Source organism: Gallinula chloropus (assembly GCF_964237585.1).
Source record: "Gallinula chloropus genome assembly, chromosome: 6".
In the NCBI taxonomy this organism is placed as follows: domain Eukaryota; kingdom Metazoa; phylum Chordata; class Aves; order Gruiformes; family Rallidae; genus Gallinula; species Gallinula chloropus.
The window spans coordinates 9896922-9922413 of NC_140091.1; the positions used below are offsets into that span (position 1 = coordinate 9896922).

Consider the following 25492-nt stretch of genomic DNA (forward strand, 5'->3'; position numbering starts at 1 on the left):
CGTGGAAGCCACTTGACAGGTGATTATTCGGTCACTGAAGCTGGGGAAGCCGGGCTGAAGGAAATGTCTCCTTAAATAAACACACAGGCTGAATTAGAGAGGGTTTCTCGCTGGACCAGCAGACTATTTTGGGATCGCATCACTAAGCTGCATTATGGCTTTGTGGATAGACCCTGCCTCGCTGCAGCTTGCCTGCTGGGCTGCTTCACCACGGATGGTCACCTCTTGTTCCTCCTGCGAAGCAATGAAGCTCTGCTTAGCCTGAGCCCTGGCCAGGATCCCACTGGCCTCTGTCTGTGGTTTCTCCACACCTCTTGGTACCACATATCATCATACAGGCTCTGGTCACATTGATGAACCCATCTGGGACTCTGCTGGGTTCCTCCACCAACAGACTGTGTTTGTCTGGCATCACTCATCCACACAGAGGTCCAGACTTCAGGGGACCACAAGACCCTGTCTGTGGGGCCTCAGCTGGGACATGTCAGCAGGGCTGCTGTCCTGCTGTCAGACTCCTGGGCTGTGCTGCCTGCACAGCCACTAACTCAGTGTCCCTCTTCCAGAAAACATTTTTCGTCACCGCTATGTAAGATGGATAATAAGCAGCTAAAAATATGTAACAGCAAATGCTGGGAGTCCAAGACAGTTCCTCAGACACACGCTGTGCTGCCCTGATTAAGGCACTGCACTGTTTGGCTTAAGGAACTAATTTTGAGAGCTGTCATTTTTGGTGGTCTGCAATCCCAGCTGGAGATATCCCTGCCTCCCCACCACACACTTCTCATCACAGGGATCTTCATACGCACAAGCTGTTGTGGATGGACCTGGATCGCTCCCAGTAGCAAGGCATGAACATTTGCCAGTGTCCTAGTGCCACTGTGACAAGGAGACCTCGTGCCAATTCTACTGCCCACCAAACCAAGGGCTTTTGCTCACAGCATCCAGAGTGTGACAACAGCCTGTGTTGACAGCACAGACAGCTGCATCCTTGTTACTGTTACATGTTAATTGGTGATGGACTTTGGTTTGGCTATTTAAAGGCACCCAAGATGCCTATTGGCACTTTGGGATTTATTGGCTTTCCCAGAGCTAGATCAAATCTCTCATCACTTTGATGGGGTCCCTTTAAGAGCAGATCTTCGCCTGACCTATGTGGTCTGTCACCCATTTCTCCAGGAACTGTTCACTGTTGAGCACCCAAACACCACAGCAGAAGGTCCCCGCAAGAAGATCAAAAGCAGTGTGGAACCATTCCTGTGGTCAGTGTCTCACCATCTTCAAACTGGCCATGAGGAGCTGTGCAAAAGTCACATCGCTCCTCAGCTCTCTGCTTAATGATCCTTCCAAACTAGATTTCACTGGGAGATGAATACTGGTTATGCTTCATCCAAGCCCCTCTACATTCCTGGCTGTCCTTGTATGGCACCCTCTTCAACACCATTCCTTGGAAAGCCCATATATAATGGAGTCAAGAAAAATTAACATGTGTCGTGGTTTAACCCACCAGGCAGCTAAACCAGCCACGCAGCCATTCACTTCCACCCCCCTCCTTCACCCCCACAGTGGGATGGGGAGAAATTCAAAAAGAAAAAATGTAAAACTGGTGGGTTGAGATAAAGACACTTTCATAGGACGTAAAAGGAAGGCAACAATAATAAAATATACAAAACAAGTGACGCACAGCACAGTTATTCACCACCCAAAGGCAATACTCAACTAGTTCCTGAGCCACACCACCTCCCTGCCAACCCCCAGTTATATACTGACAATGACGTCATATGGTGTGGAATATCCCTTTGGCCAGTTGGGTCAGCTGCCCTGGCCGTGTCCCCCCCCCCAGCTTCTCAGGCACCCCCCACCTTCTCATTGGCAGGGCATCATGAGAAGATGAATAGCCCTTGACTGCTTGGCAACAACTAAAATGTCAGTGTGTTATCAACATTAGTGTCAACCTAAATCCAAACCACAGCACTACACCAGCTGCTAGGAAGAAAATTAACTCCAGCCCTGCCAAAACCACAACAGTGTGCTTTTTCTGGCATCTTGGCATTGAATAAATATGCTCTACAACTTGAAAGGTCAACTAAATCCATACTACTGCTGTGGCACCTTGTTATGTACTTAGTAAACTAATTAGGAACTAATTAGGAACTAATTAGGAACATGGATACTACAGAGGAATTCTCTTCTGCCCCCCATACAGCTTAATCAATCATCCTTTGAGACACTAAGGAAAAGGAAAGACAGGGAGAAGATGGCACCTGGAAGAATAACAGTACAAGGTTGTACCCAACCTGCTCACCCCAGTAACCAGCGCTGCAAATTTCAGCCTCCACTAGCCCACAGTGTTCTGCAGGGTGCTGCTGGGTGGTGTTCACGGCAGGTCTGACATCTCAGCATCACATTGCTGCTGGGAGCGGGGACAGACCAGCCTCCTCCACAGAAGGGACCTCTTCCGCCTTGGTTTCATGCTGCAGGGAATAAATGAAGGTTTGGAAACATCCCAAGATGGTATTCCCAAAATGCACTTTTTGGAGGATTCTTGAATCAGAGGGAAGGAAAAAAACCAAACCCCAAACCCATTTTCAAAGAAAAAAATAAAAAAAACAAAAAACAGAAAATAAATAACTGAAATATCCTGCAGATCAAAAGCCTCCCTGGCTGTGCAGAGACATGCTGGGGGCACAGTGGGATTACTTCTGAGACTGTGAACAGGCTCATTGGAACCAAATTATCATCCCCTTTAACATCTGTTTTCCATCCATATTTTTATTTGGTGCTGGGAGAACCAATCTACACCCCTGAGCAGCTGAGCCTCCTGCTTTCTTATCTTCCCATTCGCTGAGCTTCCATCTCCCAGGCCTCCATTCACTGGACCTCCCACTCCCTGAGATTCCCAACCTCATTGCCTCCAAATTCTCCAGGACCTCCCACTCCTTGGGCTCTACTCAAGGAGTTCCACCTTTTGATGGGTGCCCACCTTGCTGGCCCTCTGCTCCCTTGGCCTCCCCCTCCATGGACATCACAACCCTAAAGCTCCTCTGCCTGGTTATCCCAGTCACAGCTGGGTCTGTCATGCCCCAGCTCCTGGGATCACATGTGGGTCGGTTTCCCACTAAACATGCAGCACACTTCCAACTGAGCCCTGCATGATTCCCTACTTCCCCTCACGTTTGCATCCGGATTATTTTTCTCTGCCCAGGTACAGTCTCATGAGCAGCTCGAAGGGAATTTGCTCTGTCTACAGGACCTGCTGTCTGGATGGAGTGGGGATGGATTTCTAGTCTGCCCTGAGCTGCCACCTTTGCAAAAGTAGATTAAAAGTGACATGAAAGTGATGTCCTGGTTGGGAAACCCATTCCACAGCAACACTGCAGTATGCCTCCAGAGTTCAGGTCAAACCCAATCCATTTTTAAGTGAATAAGGTGGCAGGCACTCTTGCTCACATTGCTGACCACATTGGGCTCCTGCTTGGTTAGGGTTGTCACTGAGTTCTGCTCACTCCCATGACCCAAATGGCTGCTTGTGTGTAAATGAAGGCAGAGTTTAAGTTCTGCAGCCAAGGCTTCCCAAATGACAGTTAAACATCTCCACAGCAACATCACAGTCAACAACTGGTTGCTTTTCACTCGCTGCCTGTCTCCTGTCAACCAAGCCAAAAAGGAAACAAGCCCACCTCCATTCATACCTTAAAAAAAATAATAATAATTAAAAAAAATATCACTAAACATCATCCCCAACACAAAGATCTCATCCTCAGAGCTAATGCACTGGACCTCACACAAGCTGCGGGAGCGATGCTATTAGCAGGCAGCAGCGGGAGGTTTTGAAGTTGGATGCGAGCTGGGCATCCAGGCATGAAGCACAGCAGCAAGTCCTCTGAACTCGCTCCATGCCAGATTGCTCCCTGTTACTCTCAGCCTGCTTGAACCTGCTGAGTTGGTTTCGCTGTTTTCTGTGCTGTTGGTTGCTCTCTCCTCTCAGGGGGATTTCTCTGTCGGATGGAAAGATTTCGTTCTTTTCCAAATGACTGTGATATTTGAAAATAATCATCTGTGTCAGGCAGAAAACTAATAGCCAGGATTAAGGAACAGGGGGGGTGGGGGGAAGAATAAATCCAGGGTCATTCACAGCTTGAAACTCTGACCTGCTTCTGCTCGGCTTTCTGCCTGTCATCCTCCTCCTGGCCTCCTTAGTCAGATAAACTTTGCCCTGCTACTGCCATACAGTCAAAAATGGCTTTGTTTCCTCTGCTAAAGAGGCCCTCTTGAAAACTGTTAGAAACTAGCCAGAAAAGCTGAGGGAAGTGGAATAATCAGCTCTGGTTTACAGGCCAGGGAAATCAAGGCATGGGAAAGGGAAAGTGAGTTTCCAGAGGTCACGGGGGCTGTCAGTGGCTGAGGGAAAAAGCAGGGGTCTGAGACCATATCTCACAGCTTCTAGGAGACAGGCTTAGAGCATCAAAGCACTTCTCTGGCTGCTGCAGCAGCTCACTTCCTAAGAGATGGACCCAGCGTGGCACTGGGAAGCAGGGTGAGAGTGGGACTGGTGCCCTGTCTAGAGGCATCACCAGTCCTGGCCGTGGGAGCAGGTTTTCCTTGGACAGCACACAGCTCTCCCTCTTCATTCCTGCCCTGACGCTCACCTCTCCCAGCCAGCTTCCCTCTCCCTCTTCATCTCCAGATAATCCCATTACTTAAATTGATGTCAAGCTTCTGCTAAGCACTGTCACCTCTGTCCCTTGGCTGGACTACAGTTCTGTCTCCCAGCATGGAGATACTCAAGAGCATGGTTGCATTGTCATGGGCATCGCTGTCATTTTTTGTCATATGGTTTGGAAACCTGGGCTTGAAAACACAGTGTTAATCCACAAATCGCCCCCACGCAGAGAGATCCCAGGGGTTTGAAAGAAACTGATGAAACACAAATCTCTGTTTCTCAGAGAAAATCCTCTGTCTCCAAGCAGGGGTCAGGTCTCCTACAGTTGGGAGAGTTTGTTCCCTGAAGAATGAGACTTGTGAGGACAACCAGCTTCTACTGTGGCAAGGTCCTACTCCCAGCTCACGTGCCCACCACAGCCCCCCACACCTAGCTGCCCACCCCTCGGCGAGTGCCAGCTTCCTGGGCAGTCCTGGAAGAAAAGAGGCACTACATAAAAGGCAAAGAGTGCTACAGGGGAGAGAACATTAAAATGCAACATTTGGAGCTGCCTCTTTCTGTTGTGTCTTCCCCCACACCATCAGCCCCGTCTTTTCTTGCTCTGCGCTGCGGGTGTGACTGGCTCTGATTGATTGCCCTTTATTTCCATATTAAGTGAGGCAGTTGGGAAATGAACACCTCCCTCTGCCATGAAGCCCTGTGTATAATTTTTATTAAAAGGTTGTTAACTTGCTTCTTTTTTATATATATTTCATTTCCTCCTTCCAAAGTCTGTGTTTTTGCATGCCATTAAGTGAACCATAGGAGAGAATTTTAAGAGTTATGAAATGCCAGGTTATGTAAAATAGATTCTAGATGGTCTTAGCAGAAATCTGGCACATTGACAGACCTGCTACACCACCCATTGTGCCCAATATTAAGTCAAAGTCCTGTCTGAATTTTCTCCATGAATCCCACGTGGAATCCCACCAGGTCAAGGAGTGGTCCCACCTCATCTTCCCCACTGAATATCCCAGCACACTGCCCCTATCAGCTGCTCACTGCACCAGAAAGTCCCCCCAACCCCACTGCAGTTACCCACCTCACCTGATACTCCAGCACAGGCCATCTTCTCTACACCCCTGCTCTATAGACTTGCATGAGTCAAGCAACTATCAAGACATTGAGGCCAATGGGCTTTCTCTCCAGGGTACTAGGAGGCAGTTTCCCTCCCTGGAAAGAACTGCTCCTCATGCCACCCCATAGCAAGTGGGTGCAGGACAGCACAGAGCTTTTGTGATTGCTCTGATGGAAGTTTCATCACATGTTCTCTGGCTAATTGGGAAGCTCAGTGGGGGCTGAGGAAAACAAATAGCTGCCCCTTAACACACCCGAGTGCTTTCCTTCATCAGGGAAGGCTCCGCATTCAAATGAGCTGCATATTTACATCCGTCATGCTCGCCTTGGGAGCTGCACTGCACACACTTGGATGAGTACAGCAAAAGGTCATCTGGTCCTACTTCATGGGGAGCACTGCTGGAGGGTTCTGAGACTCAGCACTCTCATGCACGAGCATCCCAGGCAGCCTAGTCCTGCACGATCAGGGAGGAAGGGTAATAGTCTTTCACCTCTTTTTCCCCCAGGCAAACTACTTCTACCACCAACCTTAGAAATCCAAGTTTTGGGGGGAAAAAAGCCATTACTGCCCCCACCTACCTGCCTTTCACACTGAGAGATGTCACCTACCAACAGGAGCAGCTGAGCCTTGCCCACGCCTCAGCCTCCCAATCTCACAGCCAAGTGCGTTGCAAGACAGCAGCACCCAGCAAGAGCCACAGTTCTTACTCACCTGGGGGAGAGGAAGGCTTGGTGAGTCTCCTGACAAGCAAAGGCACAAAGACACAAGCCTTTCCTCCAGGTACCAGTGCTCAGAGTGGTGGGTAAAGGGTTTACTTCATAAAGCTTTCGGAGATTTCTTTTTTCTCTCCTGTTCCAGCTGAAGATGAAAGATCAAAATCTCAAGGTTCTGTGAATTAGAAACAAAACAAAACTAAAATAAAACCACCTGGTTTGAGCCAATTAAAATGTTTTGTTTCAGTAGCTTCTGAACATGCTGTTAATAATCAGCTTAAATTGCAGAACAAGGGTGTTGCAAATTAGGCAACTAAAAATCTTGGTTGTCAAAGTGGGACTTTTCAAGAACTTGAGGGCTCTTTTTTAACTGAGACATTTGTCAAAGCTGTTCTTTTTTTACCCACAAAAAGTTTCAGCTTCAATAAATCTGCTACACTTCTGACACAAACAGAGACAAGGAGAGAGAAAGGCACAGCAGCCCTGATTTCAGCCACAGCCAAAAAGCTGGTGGGAAACCAAGGTCACACCCAAGGTCACTGACTAAATCACCATCACATCAAAGGTTTGAAGCTACAGGACCAATTCTGGATCTCACAGTGGCTTTTGCTGTTGCCTCTCATAGCACCAGGACTTGGCTAATGCCTTAAAATCTCCAGCCCATCTTTCATCTCCAGGTATTACATGCAAACCACATCACCTCCTTAGCAGATCAGTGGCACCACATCGCACGGGAACTGGTAGTTTCCACATCTCTCACCCTGCTGATCCCGTTGCCTTCTTCAGCATGCTTTATGGTCACTCCACCTGGGCAGCTTGGACATGACTGGAGTGATAAGCAGCCACCTCGGCATCATGTGGCAGAAGTCTCCTCAGCACTGTTTTTATTGAAGCAGAAGACTTTCCTGCTCTTCACAACAGCAACCTGGAGGCCCAAACACTGTTTCAACAAATGATGCTTCAACACCTGAGTTACTGCAAGCAGCTCTGGGCATGGTCACCTCCCAAAGCAAGCAGCAAACCGGTGTTTGCTTAGGAAGGGAGTTGGAGAGAGGCTCACAGGCAGCAGTGGCAGAAGGAAACCTGCATCTCTGAGGTCTCCCCAAAGACAGCAATGACAGGAACACAGCAAGGAAGTTGCCCCCAAGGCTGCTGTAACAAGCACACTTCCACACAGAAGGCAGCAGAGGGGGAAAGAAAGGAAAAATGCCTCCAGGGAGCCACCTCAGCCACTTCCCCATGCCAATATTGAGAAAACAGCCTCAAAAAGACTGGCATGAAGCCAAAAGGGGTCTAATAAAACAACAGAGAAGGGTTTTCTAGGACAAAAACATCCTGGCAAAATCCTGGGAAGTGACAGAAAATTCCTAGAAAGCAAAGACTTCTTCCTACAAAGAATCCTAGAAAATTCTGGGGGGGGAGATAATAAATAAAAATTAGCAAAATTCCTAGTGAGCACCCTAGGACATTCCCAGAAAGCAACGTGATAAATGTCTTGAAAGCAACATGGGACATTCCTAGAAAGAAAAGGGGAGATCTCTAGCAAGCAATGTGGAAATTCCTAGGAAGAAACTTTAAAAGTCCTGGAAAGCAATTTGATAATTCCTAAAAATCGTGCTGAGATATTCCCTGGAAGAAACCAAAAAAATTCCTGGGAAGCATCCTGGGAAAATTCAAAAAAGCAAAGGAGAAATTCCACAAAAGGGAAGAAAAGGTTCCTGGAAAACATAATTGAATTTTCCTAGAAAGCAGAGGGGAGATTCCTGGAAAGCAACTGAGGAAAATGTCAAGAAAAGGTCTGGGGGTTTCTAGAAAGCAACATGTGAAATTCCTAGGAAGCACCTGAGGACAATCCTAGAAGGCTAAAGGCAAATTCCTGGAAAGCAACATGGATTTTCCTAGAAAGAACTCTGGAAAATTCTGAGGAAACGTGTGGTATGTTCCTGGAAAGCACCACAGGACACCCAGAGAAAGCAAAGCAGAAATTTCTAGAAAGTATCCTACAAAATTCCTGGAAATCAGTATGGGTCATTCCTGGAAAATGTCATGGGACATCCTAAGAAAGCACTGGGGAAATTCCTGGAAAAAAATGCAGCACACAGGTAACTTCTAGAAGGCGATGTGAAGATTTGTGCAAAGCGTTGGGGGTGTTGCTAGGAAGCACTGCTGGTGCTGGTTTTGAGGGAAGGAACATGTGAGGGTGGCAGCAGACCTGGGGAGAGGATCAGAGGAGGTTGAGAAAGACATGATAACCTTAAGGTCCCGAGGGTGCTGTAGGTGAAAGGCAGAGAAGCAGCTCTCATCTTCAAGAAGGTCCAGCTCAGTGCTGGGATGACTGAGGAGCAGGAAGGTCACTTTAGAGCCCCAGGCTCACACATGAAGGTCACATTGTCTGCCCACACTGATCCACATGCATCTTGTCTGCTCCTAGCAACCTCCAATGATGGTTAAACTCCCTTTTCCATGACAAGGCACATCCATACTTACCTCTCCCTACTTCTGGAAGAGCTTTCTTTGGTGTTCAGCCTCAATCCCTCGACCTCCTCTTTCCCTCTGTCCCCTTGGGTACAGAGAAGGATGTGTTCTTGGGCTTGTAGTATAATTCAGGTTGGAGGGGAGCTCAGGAGGTCTCTAAGTCTGACTTGCCCAAAGCAGGGTCAGCTCTGAGATCAGACCAGGCTGTTCAGGTCTTTGTCCGCTCAGGTCTAACAGTAGTACTCCAAGGTCAGAGACTGCATGGACCTTCTGGGCACCTGTCCCATCACTGGGCTGTGTAAGGAGGATATATATAACCAGTCTGAACCTCTGCTGTTGGAGATGATGCACATTGCTGTTCATTCTCCAGCCATGATGAAGACTATGTGAAGAACCTGACTTTGACTTCTTCATAACCTCTTCAAAAACCCTCCTGAGCACATACACAGCTGTCACACCGCTCATGCAGCCCCCCCTTCCTCCCTGGCAGGCAATAGGCCTATCTGCCCGACTCCCTCAAGATCAACTGTATTTTTCCATGCCTTCTTCAGAAGCTGTTCTCAGCCCATTTGTGCTCAGAAGGAAGAAAAGATCACAGAGAAGTTGGTGGCATCACTTTTAAGATGTTCCCCACCCCAGCTGACCCAGCTGAGCAGGGAAGACTCTCTGGGAGACAGCCTGGCAATTATCTCCAATAGGCCTCTGTGCATCTGATTGACTTCTCTTTGCTTTCATGCCTGAGACTTCAAACATCGGGGATGGCAAGGCAGGGGGAGGATTTGGCTAATGGAATGGAACAAGGACTCCAAAAAATATAGCTGCCTTGTTTGGAAAGCAGAGTGTGTCTCAGCCTCCCCACTGTGCTCAGCCTCCAGGTTATTGCCTGCACACCCAGGCTTAACAGCACAGACAGTAATCATTGGTAAATAATTGTGAGAGTAGCAGAGGCAGCACCCGTGATGCTTACTGAAATCCAGCACAGGATGTGACCTCAGAAGGTGAAATCCACTTATTTAGGTGTGGAGAGGGACCTGACGCATCCTAGGAAAACAGAGGTCATAGCTCTGCCACTGATCCCAGGCAGGTGCTTCAACTGGTTTGTGCCTCAGTTTCTCCACATCTTCCATTTTCCTGCCCCTCTTTCGTCTTGAAGTGTCTCCCACTGCCTAGAAAGACAGAATCCAACACAACAGCCCTTTGTCTTACACAGCACCCTAAATAAAACAGGCCTGGTTCTGGTGGGTGACAGGTGCCCACATCTGAGGATCTAGCCAAAAGCCCTTCTCCTCAGCGCTGGGTGGCTTCATCCATGCTGCCATACAGGAACAGGCCCTGGTCTGACTGTCCCCATAGTTACACCCAGTCACTGGCCAATGGTGTTAACTGGCATGGGCCAAAACAGTGCTAGGGAGAGCTAATGATGAGAGAGAATGACCCAGTATGGAACAGTGCCTGGCTCTTAGCTGCTGGCATAGACATGGCCACCTTGGCCCCTTTGGGGCAGTCTCTAACCTGTGGAGGTAAAAGCAGACCCACAGCACTTGTTCCTTGCTGTCCAGACTAAGTATAGCTCAGGTTGTAGGTGTCCAATTTAGGCTTAAGAAGAACTGAATTGAAGGCACCTCCCAGGCAATTGATTTCAGCATCCCCATGTTCAGCCTCCCCAAAACCACCTGCAGAGCTCGCTGAGCATCTCTGTGGGGCGGTGGCTGCGCTCCGGGGGAGCTGCATCTCTCACAAGGTGCGGGTTTCTGCCTACCCGATGCCTGCTGCTGCCAGGGCAGAGGCATGCACGCCCACATGCTGCTTGAATAATGAAAACAAAAGTGCCTCAGTCCCTCTGGATGCCGTGTCGTTGCCTGGCGTGTGGCTGCTGCCATGTGACTCGCTTCCAGAGGAGGCCACCCAGCACTTCTGCTGCAAATAGGAGAAAGGATTGCAGAGCCCGAGCTGCTGTGCAGTTGGGAAAGCAGAACAATACATGTTCAGCAGATCAATCACTGTCTTGGATGAGGGAATTCTAGGTGGAAAAACTCTCCTGCTTCTGCTGGGTCATTAGTAGAGCCCCCTGTTCTAAATCAGGGCCTCCATCTAACAACAGAGCTCTACTTGATTAATGCTGATTAGCCCTGCTTTGCTTGGTACGTTGATTAAAAAGCAAGGTTCATTTCCCAGGTTTCCTTCCCAATCATATTCCCTAATTTCTTTTGGCACCTCCACAGCCTCTTAATTCTTCAGTCCTCCAAGCAGCTCATCAGACAAGGACAATGCTGAGGCACTAACAAACAAAGGTCAGATTGAATTACACCCAAAGGGAAGCTCTCTCCTCTGCTGTGTTACTCTGTATGGTAGACTGGCTAGTGGTGTCCTCACCTTAAGATGTTGCTCATTGCAACTTCAAAGGCAGATCAACACAGAACCACAGAATCATAGGGGTTGGAAGGGACCTCGAGAGATCATTGGGTCCAAACCCCTGCCAAAGCAGCTCCCCAGCTCATATTGTACAGACAGGCGTCCAGACGATTCTTGAATATCTCCAGAGAAGGAGACTCCACCACCTCCCTGGGCAGCCTGTCCCAGGGCTCTGTCACCCTCACTGTGTAAAAGTTCTTCCCCATGTTGGTGCGGAACTTCCTGTGCTCCAACTTGCAGCCATTGCCCCTTGTCCTGTCTCCACAGACCACTGAAAAGGGGCTGGCTGATTCCCCCTGCATCCCCTGCTTCAGATAATTATAGACATTAATTAGATCCCTCCCCTTAGTCTTCTCAAGACTGAACAGCCCCAACTTACTCAGCTTATCCTCATAGGGGAGATGCTCCGGGCCCTTAATCATCTTCGTGGCCCTTCTTTGGACTCTCTCAAGGAGATTCCTGTCCTTTTTATACCAGGGAGCCCAGAACTGGACACAATACTCCAGGTGGGGCCTAACCAGGGCAGAGTAGAGGGGGAAGATCACCTTCTTTGACCTGATGGCCACACTCCTCCTGATGCATCCCAGGATCCCATTGGCCCTCTTAGCCACCAGGGCACACTGCTGGCTCATGACCAACCTGTCATCAACCAGGACTCCCAGGTCCTTCTCAGAGCAGCAGCTGCATAAGAATCAACAGAAACAGGGCACAAAGTGACCTTGACCCAGTCTTCCCAGCTTTGGTGGTTCAAGGGTCATCATCAGCCAGAAGCCATTCTCTGCTCACCGGGTTTAACATTCCCCCATGCTTTGTTGAATCCCTCCCTGAACTAGTCCCACTCCATGTGAAAAAGTGCTTCCTTGTGTCAAATCTACTGCCTGCTGGCTTTCAGAAGCACTTAGTTACAAGGAAAAGACAGCAGTCCTTCCCTTCCAGCTCTGTACTGTCCATGACTCAATAGGTCTCTGTCGTTGCCCCTTTAGGCACCTTCTGTTCTAGCTTGGGAGCCCTACCTTCATACAGCAACAATTTTGCAGCTTATTGGAAGTTGTTTCAATAAAAACAACCAAGGCCAAAGAAAACAAAGATCCTGTTGCTGCCTCTGTTTTGAAATAGGAAAGTGGAAGTTCAGAGTATCTTTGAAACACAACCGAGCAAATAACAATTTGGCACCGAGAGTAATGAGTTAATCTGACATCTGAATATTCACTGCTATTAAATAAGATGAAGACTTGCCTCCTTCAGCTCTTATGTAAATAGAACTCATCTGCGATGCAGATTTTATTAATTAACTGGCAAATCGAGAAAACCCCAATAGGCTGTAATTGAACTTCTCGTTGATGATAGATGAGGAGACACTTAGACCATCCGCTGTGTCTGCACAGTCACTCCAGAAGCCACTGCTATCCCCACCCATCCTCATGGCAGAAAGGCTGCTGCACCCCGTGCAAAATCAAAAAGATCTGAGGGGCAGACACCTGGGACTGTTGGGATACCTGGCACATTTGTCTCCTGTAGCACCCTCTGGCTGGTCATGCTGCTCTGCAGGGCATCGCCTGCCTGTGCAGCTCCCAGGCACTTGCAGGAGGCTGGCACTGGCTGCTGAACCTTTAAGAAAAGTGAGGCTGCTCATAGATTTGTGGGGACTTTCTATCTAGTCCCCTCTAGCATGGAGAGGGGATGCTGGGCACCTGAGATGTGCTTGGGGGTCCTGGGTAACCTCAGAGATGTGAGGTTTCTGGGTACCTGGGGATGGTGTATCCTGGTGATGATATACATTATAGAAACACAACCAAACCCAAAGGTGAATGCAAAGCACAGATTCATCTGGGCCCCAGCAGGGAGGCAATACAGACAGGGCAGACCATGCAAGGAGAAATCAGCCCTAGAGCTCCACGGCAGCACCACGCTGCCCTTCTCCAGCAAGGCGGCACGTGACAGAGCCCAGCAGGAAGGAGATTGAGGCGTTATTGATGTAGGGGAAAAGGGGATGAACAAAACAACCCCCTGCATGGGTGCTTTGCAGTTCCTGGTGGGGAACTAATTTTGCTTTTATTTTGCTAGAGAAACAGTGAGGCAGCAGCGAGGCGCCCACCCTTGGAGCTGCTGAAGCCTGGGTTCATCTCAGCACAGGAAGGGGAAGTGGCATTTGAAACAGTGAGATGCGAGAAGAGTTTCATTATTGCTCTGGATGGCCCCTTCATTAGCAGAAAACACGGCATTTAATGAAGGGGAAAGAAAACAGGAGCTCCCTGCTGCGTCCAGAAAGGCATCTCTCTTCAGCTTTGCTTCCTTCTCCTTATTTATGGGAGTGAGAGAGGCTAACCCTCAGTGCCATTCCCTTGTTATCAAGGAGAAACTGAGGCCTGGGAGATGTGTTCTCCACACTTGGCATCAAGTCTGAAGACAGTGTTTGATTAAAGGGCACAGGGAACACCTTCCCTGCAGTTTCTTTGCAAAGTGCCCTCAGGAAAGGGCAGGTTTCTTACCAGGAGAGGACTTGGTTTCTTGTGACTGGTTTAACAAACCCAACATGGGATTCACATGTCAAGCTAATTCTTTCTAGCTGGCACCAATTATTTGCCGAGGTAGATTTGCTCTCTCAATTACACCCCACAAAGTTTTCAGCAGGGAAAGACATAATCTCATTTCCTTTCCTTCCTCCTATCCTGGCAATTGCGGGGTTTTTTTAGCAACATGTCAACAGACTTCAGGAGTAGAACCAGCTCACATTCCCTTTGCTGGGACAACTCTAGCTCTGCTAGGAATTGAGATGAAAGGAAACTTGCTTTCATCCCAGCAGAAGCAGGCAAGAAGTGGGGCATGAACAGAGAGAAGATGAGCAGAGAAGCAAGCACTATGATTTGATTCTGGGTCTCTGTACCTAAAGCTGTCCTTAATCACCACTCATGACTAATAGCCATGTCTTTCACTGGGAGCTCCAGACAGGGTAATTTAGTTTCAGAGTCTCAAAGGCATGTTGGGTGGAAGGGACCTCTGGATGTCTCCGGTTCAACCACTCGTGATTTGCTCCCAGAATTGCCTCAGGATCCCTTGTGACCTGTCTGTTCCCAAAGCGATGTGCTTGGAAAGTGTCCTGAGGTGAGAGAGCATCCTGCAGTGCAGAACGTGTAGGAGGAGGAATAACAGTTACAACGGTTGTCTACTCTCTTTCCTGCTCAGAAAAACTCTCCAGCCCACCTTCACTAAGCCAGCTGTACTGGGAGATGAACTCTGGGACCTGCGTGGGCCGGGGTTCATGGAGGACAGCAGGAGGAGGGGATCCAGAGGATCTCAGGAGATTGCATAAAACAAAAGGACAGGGAATATTGCTTGCAGAAAGTGGTGAGGTTCAGGATAAGGTCAGGAGCTGGCGAGGGGCTGTGTGTGTGATGGATAACCGCAGCTTCAGACCATCAAACCCGTCCATCATCTGACTTCAATCATTTTTTCTGGCTTGATTCTTAGTTGCAGCCAGAAGCTGGTCTGAGGCTTGCCAGGAGCTGGGATCTGCATCTGCTGTGAGACCCTCTGCCTGTTCTAGCTGCTTCACCCCAAGAGCCAAGAGCTTTCATCCTGGGCCTTCATGAATTATTTACAAGACTGCAGAGACCACAGCCCCTTCTCACCCCATCGCTAGGACCTTCCAGTGACTTCCAAGCAAAGGAGCAAGTTTCCTGTAAACTACATTTCCAGCAAGCGTCTCTGCTAATTAAAGATTATGACATTAATTTACCGTTGCTTCAATTAAAACCCATTCACAGCTAATACCTTCCTCTTTTCCAACGTTATTTATTTATTGAGGGGTGGGGAAGGAAGGAACCGTGCTCATAGTCTACAGAAGTTCTCTGGATTTGGAACAGACTCGGCTCTGCCTCGGTGTGTGGAATAGGTCCCCGGAGAATGCAGGCTGATTGCAATCTAATTTATGGCATTCATCAACATATGAATTAATGCTGGGGTCTCAGATATGAGATCTCTCTATTTCCCCCTCCCTCCTCGCACAGGCTCTGCTCCCCTGCCACACATCCTTCCCTCCCAGTACTGCTTCATTCCTTCATTAAAGAAACGGCCTTGTTTTCAGCTAGGAAGGCTCCTTTACAGCGAGTGGACTGGGCATCTCACCTGGCTGTCTGAGAATTAACATCATTTGAAACCAATGATGACCTAGTCCCTGTTTTGAATGAGTTTGGGATCTGGTACTCAGCCACCATGTGCCTCAGCTTCCCCGGCCGTGACACAGAGGTGCTGTTCCCAGCTTCCCTCTGAAAGCCAAGGGAAGAATAAAAATACACTTGTGCTCTGGAGCCCCACAGGGGGGTTTGCAGAGGGCTTTTTTGTGTTTTACTATTGCTTGTCTGTATTGTTCTTGGCTTTGACCTTGGACTGAGAGGGACAAAAGAATAATCAAAGAAAGGCACTTGTATTTCAGGTGCCTGTGGGACAGTTGTTCAGGAAAGCCCCAAACTGCAAAGTCTTCTGGTTGCAGCCATTAACCCACGTGGTGACTGGAAGCCCCGGAGTTGTTGGCAAGGCTGTAAATCATCAGCAGTGGGGATGGAGGGCTGCTTGTCTGCTCTCTTCCCAGAGGCTGGCACTGGAAAAACATGACAGCCAAACTAATCTAAGGCCAGAAGGTCTGTGTGCAGCATGCCTCGGGGCAGGGAAGCGGGGCTGGGAGTGGGATGCAATGCACAGGGTGCATTCAGCTCTGTAAAGGTGAGGCTTTTGCTCTGTTGACATGAGGAGGCAGTGGTTGCACAGGGCAACAGAGCAGACACGTATGGCTGAGGATGGGAACTGTAGGCTCACAATGTCTGACTGTGAATGTCCTTCCCTTGGGGCACAGCCCCACAGCCAGCTTTGGTTTAGAGACAGAAATCTCAGTGTCAGTGCTCCCTCAGAGGTCACATCCCAGGGTCATCTTCAGCAGGGACCCGATCTGGAGACAAGGTCTGTGTGTGTGATTTCACCGCAGCTCAGCAGCACCGTGAACAGAGGAGCTGCTGCTCCACCCCTCACCTGCTCTTCCTGAAATGTCTAAATGTGCATGGACTTAGTGAATGTGGCTTAGGTTTTTCTCTCCTCTCTGACAAAAGAAATAAAGCATGTAAGGTCACTTTTACACTAATCTATAGATGCCTCTGTCCATCGCAACCATCAAAGAGCGCTACAGGGAAGAAGGGAGTAGGCAGCTCTCTGTGCTTGATGGGACAGAGCAAGATGTGAACTCCAAATACAGTGAAGAAGACTCGAGTTGGATTCACCAGGACAAACTATAACCTGACACTGAAGGACTAGAAGATCTTTTGGGGTCCCTTCCAACCCTTAACATTCTGTGGTTCTTTGACAAGGTCTGACTGCATAGCTCCTTGCTAATGAGAGACCAGCTTCATCTTCAGAACAGCAGGTTCAGCCAGGAGAACATGCAATGCAATCAACTTTTTTGAAAGCCAAGAGCTTTGGTGAGCTCTGGACTATTTAATGGAACATTAGTGGACGTTTAATATCCTCATAGCAGTAAAGTGCAGGATCAAAGGACTACATGGCTGTGTGTTAACAGCCTCTGCAACAAAACCGTTCCCCATTCATTATGAATTTAATTGTCGGTCTTAATCCAGCCTTCTCCTGGGGTTTCAGCTCCTAGAAGGGAACACTTCCCTGGCTGAGTTACTCTTTGGTAGCGTCAGGCGAGCCCATTGTTAAAATACAGCGAGCATCACTTCATCACAAAATGCAGATGGAAGGGATGCGGTCACACCTCTGGTTGTGGGTGGGTTAACAGTGGTTTCCATACTTGTCAACACATATTTTTTGACTTTCGCTGGTTCTGCTCCTGAGTTGATCCTGTCCCAAAGTAAGGGAGCATTTTTGCTGCCACAGCCAATCACGACTGTCTGCTGCTGACAAGAGAAGTGTCGCCGCTCGAGGTGGAGCACCACAGGGTGCTCCAGGCAATGTCCCTGCTGAGACACAGCAGAGCTCAGCCCAGGCTGGAGCTTCTTCGTGCTCCTGCCACTCAGTCGGGGCTGCAGCAGTTCCTGAGGAGTTCTCTCATCTTCCCTGACCTGAATGCGGAAGTGGGGTGCTATAATCCAGTTCCAGCCTTCAGCCCAGGTTGTGCCCCACATCTCTTCTCTGTTCCAGCACCCACGTACCTATAGCAGCCGGATGGTCTCAGCCGTGAGCAACCATCTGCACACATCACATTGGAGCACAAGAAAGGGATGTCCTTCAACACCAGCGTGCCTGGCCTGGCAGAGGTGGCCAGGACATGGCCCCAGGGGTGGATTTCCCAACTTTGAGTACAGGAGCAGTCTGCAGACACAGAAACAACTGGAGCAGATGACAACGTATGGAGTGGGCATGCAATGCACTGCGTGACGCTGAGCTGAGTGGGTGCCTGGAAAGGGCAGGTAAGGGTTATGAAAGATGGTGGGGAAAGGGCACGGTGGGAGCACAATCTGCAATGCAGAAGAGAGCTCTGCATCACCTCTGGGACGCGGTGGCAGATTAATCAGGAGTCACAGAGTGTGTTTGTAACCTGCCTGCCAACCCAGCTGCATCTCACACGCTCAACCCTACTCAGCTCTTCCTCTGCACCTGAAATATCAGCATGACTTCAGAGGTCCCATGATAGAAGCAGGTCCTGCTCTAGGAGGAGGAAACACCAGAGCAAAGACTTTGTGGGGGACAGACAGCAGCAGAGCTACACCCCCAGCCCCCAGGTGTGTGTCTGTAGGGGGGTGCAGACTCATGGATTTGGATTGATGGGAAAACAACTTTAAGATCATCAAGTCCAACCACTGACCTGTGTCCCTAAGCAAGGAGGTAAGATTTCCTCATTGCCTTGCTACATTTCATTTCATTTCTGCATTTCTACCTTACCTGCTACTTTTCAACACTGGAAGTTCCATCCTGGAGCCCACGTGTTAGCAGGGGGATCAATGCCTCAGTCATGCCCTTTCACACTCACTGAAGACTCAGGCAGGGTTTGCATCCATATGGATTCGACAGCATTTTGCTTGAAGGAAACAGCCGGTGACTCTTTTACTTTAGCTCTATATATCTGGTGTAGACAGCAGAGAAGACAGAAAACATAGAGACTGACAGCTTCTTTCTCCCTCCAGAACTCTTGGAGAGGCTTTGGGAGGTGTTGGATGCCAACAGCCTGGCTCACCTTCCCACTGGATTTCAGGATAGTGAAGCTGTGGAGAGGGATGTGGGAAAGAGTATTTTTCCACCTGCTGGGATGAAGCCTTCCTGTTCTGTTTGGCCCACATGTATCAGAATCACCCATAGCTAAGACCTGCAAATAATTTTCAGCTATTTTTACCTGTTCTGTGGCCAAGCAGTGCTTTCTAGGGATGGAAAGAGAACACATAATTTACTCCTCCCACCTCCCTACCATGGCAATTAGTCCTGATGGCCTGGACTTGTTTACTTGAGAAATGTTCCCTTTTCTTTCCCAAAGCAAGCTTTTAATGCTGGATATTTTTGTGCATGCCTCCAGCCTCTCAAGCCCATTGACATTTTTTGAGGTAGGGAAGTGAAGTAGAATAAGCCAAGCTGTCCGTTGAGATGGTGCCACATGCAGAGTTAAAACCCCACTTTGTTTACCAGGCAGCAGATAGGGAAGAGTCTTCCTAAGCATCGTGCTTAATGCGGCATGTGCTGGATGTCATTTGTTATTACAGTCTGGACTTCTTCAGCTTTGAGAGCATGAATAATACAGCATCTAAAAAAAAAAAGTATTTTTTAAAAGGTGTTCTTATTTATAGGTAGATAAAGATAGCTCATTCTGATTCATCTGCTAAAAACTGCTGCTGTTCCTTGTTTGTTTGTTTTTTTCCAAGCAGAAATTGCTGGGTGAGAGGAATGCCAGGAATGGCAATCCGGGATAAGCCTGTGTTTCACAACTTCTGGTCATGCAGGAAGATTGCCCACAAAACTTTGGAACAGGTCTGGGATTTGCTTGGAAATGAAGTTGCTGCTCCAGGGTGTAGCAGAGCAGCTGTGCACAACCATAGCAGGGAGATGGGGAAGAGCATCCGACCAGCCCAGGGATGGATGAAGGTCAGCATGCCTCATCCATGGGGAGGCTGCAGAGCCTGAGGCATGATAGGTATCAGGAAGAATTTCTTTATTGAAAGGGTTGTCAGGCATTGGAACAGGCTACCCAGGGAGGTGGTGGAGTCACCATCCCTGGAGGAATTTAAAAGATGTATAGATGAAGTGCTTACAGGATCTAGGGGGGGACTAGTCAGAGTTAGGCTATGGTTGGACTCGATGATCTAAAAGGTCTCTTCCAACCTAAGTGATTCTGTGATTCTGTGATTCCATGATGATTCTATGAGCTGCTCAGCCCCACGAGCTAGCATCTAGAGAGGAATATCGATGTCACCCTGCATAGCTAAAATTTGAATGGTTTGAAGAAGTCCTGTGGAGACCCTTGTACCTTGTGCCAAATGAGGGTGTAAATCTTTGTGCTTCATACTCCGCTGCAGAGGTGCAGCAGCATCTTTGGTGGGGATTGGGCTGTCTTGGCAGCCAGGGCATGACAGACACCAAAAAGCCCTTGAGAATGAAAAATCACCCTTGAGTAGACAGACATCCTGCTCAAAAGTACAGATGGACACCTTGGGCTGGAGCTGCACCTCCTGATTTTGTTCTCAGCCAACTTTCTGGAACAAAGCCTTCCTGTGCTGTGACACACTTCTCAGCAATGAGCTCCTTCACTGCTCCCCAACCCTGGGGCTCACTCTGCACCTGACAGTCCTTGCCACATCTGCAGCCCATTGCCTCCATAACCTGTACGTACCACCAACACAGCCGTGGGCAGGGGCAGATCTCCCACTGTGGTGTAGCAGCCAGGCTGTGGGACAACCTCAGGCTTCACCTTCCACACAAACCTTGGGGTCTGGTCCCAGTCACAGAGAAGAAACCAGACTGTCTGCTCAGGGCATCACTCGCAATGTGTCAGAGCAGGAGTATTTATCTCTGCACGGACACCAGCAGCATCAAAGGCATGTCCCAGTAGTCAGTTTGATCCTGCCTGTGTGGAAATAAAACACCAGTGCTCTGACTGGATTTACGTAGAGAGTAAGCCATAAAATAAAAATACTGAGGAAGTAGCTGAAACGAACACTCAGCATCCATCATGAGGGACAAGAGCTTTCTTGACCCACTACAACATTATTTGTTCTTGTTCCCATGGGCCAAAACACCACTCTTCTGCATGAGATACCCATGCCATTGGATATATGTGTATCCCTAAATTTAATTTGTCCAATTGCATTAGGACAAGCAGCTAATTCTGAAATTCATTTTGCTCCCATAATCAACCCCTCTGCCAAATGGCATTTGGGTAGAATCGTGGAGATTGTGATTTTTATTTGAAGTGATTTATTGAAATGATTAGCAGTGTTCCCTAAGTGGAATCCATGGCAATCCTTTTAATCTTCCCCCCATCACAGCAAATGCAAACATTATATATTTTTTTTAATAACAGACAGTTTGAAATATAAGGTTATTAAAATCCACACTTTGGTATTTCCTCGTGCTTTCTCCCTCTGTAATGGGATGGAAACTGTAATCGTGGAAATAAAGCCTCCCTTTCAGACAGAGGATGCAGAGGGTGTGTAACAAACAATTAAGCATCTATTTAGTCACTTTGAATTGATATGGGTGTTAATGAGAATTGAAGAGGCCGCCTTTACTTCCAGTGAAGGGAAATGCAAAAGGTGGAGGGTGGTTTAGTTTTCTCTCTCTCACCCTTAAGCCCCTTTAATTAATTCAGCGCCTGCAGCAGACCTCAGAGCTCCCCCAAGTGCTTTCCCAGCCTCTTCCCAGAAGTGCTCAGCGGTGGTCTGGGAGACGGAGGGGTGCTGCCCTTCATCCTGTCCGGCTGGGGTGAGGTTGGGGCTGCTGTCACCAGCTGTCCCCAGACAAGCAGAGGGCCACCAGCTGACGGTTTGCTTCATCCTCCGACGTGCTGATTCACTGCCACGCATTTCCCGGAGAGCTGGCTGTGAGGCGTGGGAGACAGAGCTGTGCCAGCTGTTCCAGCTGTGCCAGATGTGCTGCAAGCCCCTGGCCGTGGGGAGCAGGGTCAGGATCATCAGCATCCAAACCGCCAAACTGCCGAGCAGTCTGGGCAGGCTCTGAGAGTAGGTCTCTGGGGGTCCCCGCTTTCCAAGGGTGCCCAAAGGCAGAGAAGCCCTGACAGCCCCAGCTCAGTGGGGTGCAGGGGCTCAGAAGTGGCTCAGTACTGTGGCTGCTTCAGCTGGCACTTGTGAGGCACTGGGCAGGGGAAAGAGTCAGCCAGGTCTCAGTACATTCTCCTTTTTGTTTTTAAAGGAGTAAAAAACAGTTGGCTGATGGTATGGCAAGCAAGAAAGTGTTGTTACCATCCTGGTTTTAATGGTGGGGAGGCAGCCTCCCCCATGCAACCCTGTCCAGGCATTCACTCAGACAGCCCTCATCACCTATGACCTCCTCTGTTTGGGCTGTTTTGACTCGTATCACACAGGGCAGAGACTCTGACCCAGCTCCCTGGGGACTCCAACCCAGGTGCAATTAAAGCACTTGAAGGTGGTGAGGACCTTAAGACCTCCAGAGCCAGAAAATCCCTTTTTGCCCTCAGTTCCTCTTGTTAATCACACACACACAAACACCTTTGCAAAGACTTTGCCCCAAATCGCTCCGCTCCATCCCCTCCTGGGAATAAAAGGGGCACAGCGTGGTGGCAGCGTGCCTGGCTCGGTGGCACCCAGAGCAAGCCACAGGGATGGCTCAGCCCAGACCAGACACTCTCCCTTTCCCTCCGGTTGATGCACTGGTGCCATGGCAACTGCTAACACCAAACAGCTGCGGTGAAAATACAGCTTCAGAGCAGCTTCAGTCCCCAAGGACCAGTGGGCACATCCCAGGGGTTGTCCTCTCCTCCTTGGGACCCCAGCCAAAGATGTGCCTCCGGTCCAGGGTGAAGCTAGACTGCACTGTGGTACCCCTGTGTGGAGCCCAAAACTTGTCTTGCATTGAAGAGTTTCTTTAAAATACATAATCTTGCCACATTTTCCCTCCTGGAAGCATAAAATCTGGTGTGGCAGGACTCAGAGTCTGAGAGAGGAGATGTTTGCCCATAGGTCCTGGCTTCTGCCCTGGCCCTCAAAGCATCCCTAAGGCTTCATGCTCTGGAGGCAGCTCCAACCCCAGGCATCGTGATCAGGGGGACACCAGGATGTGTCCCACTGCAGAACATGTGTTGCTATAACAAGACATAGCTTTGTCACTTGTGAGAAGAAATTTAAGACCCTGTAAAATGGTCCTGTGGGACAGGCATCACTGCAACCTGGTGCGTGAACACTCCAAGGGGGGCAGAAAAGCTTTTTCCTCCACATTTTCCTTGCTCTTGAGCTGCACAATCTGCCTACCTGAGCCCTGGTGATTTCATTGTAAGAGAGAGATGTTGCCATTTTATTCCATCCCCTTCCAGCCCCCAGGCAGCTGGCAGGGTTGCTGCTGGCTGGCAACGCGCACACGAAAAAAGTTAATCTTTTGCTATTATTTCTCAGAAGCTCCATTTGGCTGAATTCAAGCCTAATGGGGTGGTTTCCTTGCCCTTGTGACAGCTATTTCTTACATGGGGAAGCTGCACCAAAGGAAAAAAAAATTTAAAAAAAGTAGATGTGAAAAATGGAGCTGTGATTTATTTTCACCTCCAAATATAGAAAGACAATTTACCTCTCTGCAAGATTTCCTCTTCCTCCTCCTCTTTAAATAAGTCCCAGTACCTTCAAACCAAGCCAGCACCCCAGTCAAATCCCACAGCCAAGGCGGATGTAGAGATGTGTTTATAGGGAACCTGGACCAGTTTAACCCCATCATCAAGGTGAGCAGGGACAGGCTGGCTCTTACCAGCTTCCACAGACAGCTAACCAGCGAGGGGAGCTGGTTTGGGAGCTCAGCCCCAAATCCTCGGGGCTTTCTGTGAATCAAAACTTGGCTGGGAGAGGGAGCAGGGCTGCGGGGAGCATCATTCCCTTGGGATGCTGGTGGTGGGATTGATGATGTCCGCCCTCCTCCCAGCAGCGCCCGCGATTGGATTTCTCTCTGCCGGCGGCGCAGCTCCCAGACAAAGGCTGTGCTCAGCACTCACGGCCAGGCTGGAGCCGGGGGCTCGTCCCCGAGGGGACACCAGACCCGTCCCCAGCGCTGCCTGAGCCCGGGCTGCCGCTGGGACGCGCCGGCCGTGCCCCCCCCCAACTCCCTCCCTCTCTCCCCGCCAGTGAACCCACGCACACGCTCCGGCTGCTCCCCACCTTCCCCTCCGCCTCCCTGGGAAGATCCAGCGGCCGGATCAAGGCACGTCTTTTGGCACCGAAAGGATTAAGTCGGCGGGGGGCAGCGGCGGAGGCTGAGCCCACGCTCCCGGCCGGGCTTTGCCGGCTTCGCGGCACGCCGGGGAGTTGTGCGTGGAGCCGGGCTCCCGGCGGCTCCGGGGCGGCGGGGAAGAGCGAGCGGGGCTGCGGGGCGAAGGGACGGGAGGGGAGGAGTGTGTACACAGCACGCACACACCGCACACACAGCCCGCACGCCTCGCAGACGGCGCCGGATCCGCCGCTGTTTGCGGGAAGGTCCGTCGGGAGCCGGGCGCTGAATGAAACCCGCCGGAGCATCATCAGGCGAGCGGAGCTGTCCTCTCGCAGAGGGAAGTCCTTAAGGTAAAGCCCGAAAGCCCTCCGGAGACCGGGCTGGGCTCCCCGCCGTCGCCGTTGCGGTCTCTCACTGGGGTTTTTTTGTCTTTTTTATTAAAGGAATCCATCAGGAGATGCCGGGAAAAGAAGTTGCTGAAAGCCAGGCTGGCCCGGCCGGGAGCTGCGTGCCACCAGCTCCGTCACGCACCCGGAGCAGCTGAACTTTGAGGGGTTTGGATGTACGTGTCTCTTTGTGTGGACACTTCGGGCAGCGTTCCGGGGAGAGGCACGGCACCGCACGCCTGCACGGAGCCTGTGGGACGGCAAAGGGGGGGGGTTCTGCCTCTCCAAGGACCATCGCTTGTGAAAAGGAGCTGGAGAAGGGCGATTTATCTTCCTTTTCCAGATGACTGAAAATACCTACAGGATCCCGTCTCCCCGGTTTTCGTCGGTGAGTAGCATCAGGGAGAGGCGGCCGAGGCACAAAAATGATATCCATCAACATCATTCCAGCACCGACTTTTTCCCAAGGAACTTCATGCCCGTAGGGGTTTGCTGTGGGAATTTCCAGGAGTGAGGATCGACGTAGCACGGATGCATCCCTAGCAGATCATGTAAGAATTTGCAAATGAGAAACCTACCCCAGCAAAACCTGCTCTGCCCAGTTTGCGGTACATGGTTCGGTGTAAGCACAGCCAGTCTCACCTCTTTCTCTCTCTTCTAAATCTCCTGGGCTTGGAGATCTCTTTCCTCATTGCAATTATGATTATTTGCAACATCAGTGCCATCAAAGATTGGAGCACTTTCCTCTCCCAGATCCTCCCCAGCGTTAACAAGACTCTGAACTTGGTACAGCAAGTGGAAGCCACCACCAGCTCGGTGGTAAGTGTCCTCCAGGACCCCGAGCAGGACAACTACCTGTCCAACAGCCAGTCTATGAACTCCAGCAACTTCACAGCTGGCCTGGACCACTTGTTCCAGTACTCGTACTCGGACAATGATCAGCTTTACAAGGAGTACAAACCCCCTCCTCGAGACGCCATTCCTCTGCCCAAGGCTGTCCTCTACCTTCTCATGGCAGCTCTGGTGGTGGTAGCAGTGGCATACGCCATTGTCGGGCATCTCATCAAGGACCTCATCCACGACTTTATAGGTGAGTGTGGGCATCACGCGCTGCATGCATGTGGTCACACAAGAGCCTGGCACAAAGCCTGGGGATGCTGGCAGGTGTCTCTCCTTGATTTGAGTGGGTTGTAGACCAAGATTGGACCCCTCCACGTTCACCAGAGCATGAGTTTATCTGCTGTGCTGGGTTCTCCAAACTGAAGTGTTATGGTGATCAGCTCCCCAGAGAAAACCCTTAGGTTTAGCCCCTTTCCTAAAGACGTGAAGCTTGTGTGTCTGTGTATGAGTGTGT

General features: G+C 49.8%; 1 protein-coding gene across 1 annotated transcript in view; it reads right to left on the minus strand.

The window, feature by feature from the left end:
- The window catches only part of RAD54L (RAD54 like), a gene marked incomplete at both ends in the record, with an annotated part of 87738 nt that extends 62986 nt beyond the window's left edge, over positions 1 to 24752 (minus strand). The window contains 3 exons of the mRNA XM_084265871.1: positions 23760 to 23904; positions 23957 to 24096; positions 24717 to 24752. Of these exons, the coding sequence (XP_084121997.1) occupies positions 23760 to 23904; positions 23957 to 24096; positions 24717 to 24752 (321 nt within the window). The remainder of the gene's footprint in view (positions 1 to 23759; positions 23905 to 23956; positions 24097 to 24716) is intronic.
- Positions 24753 to 25492: the final 740 nt, after the last annotated feature.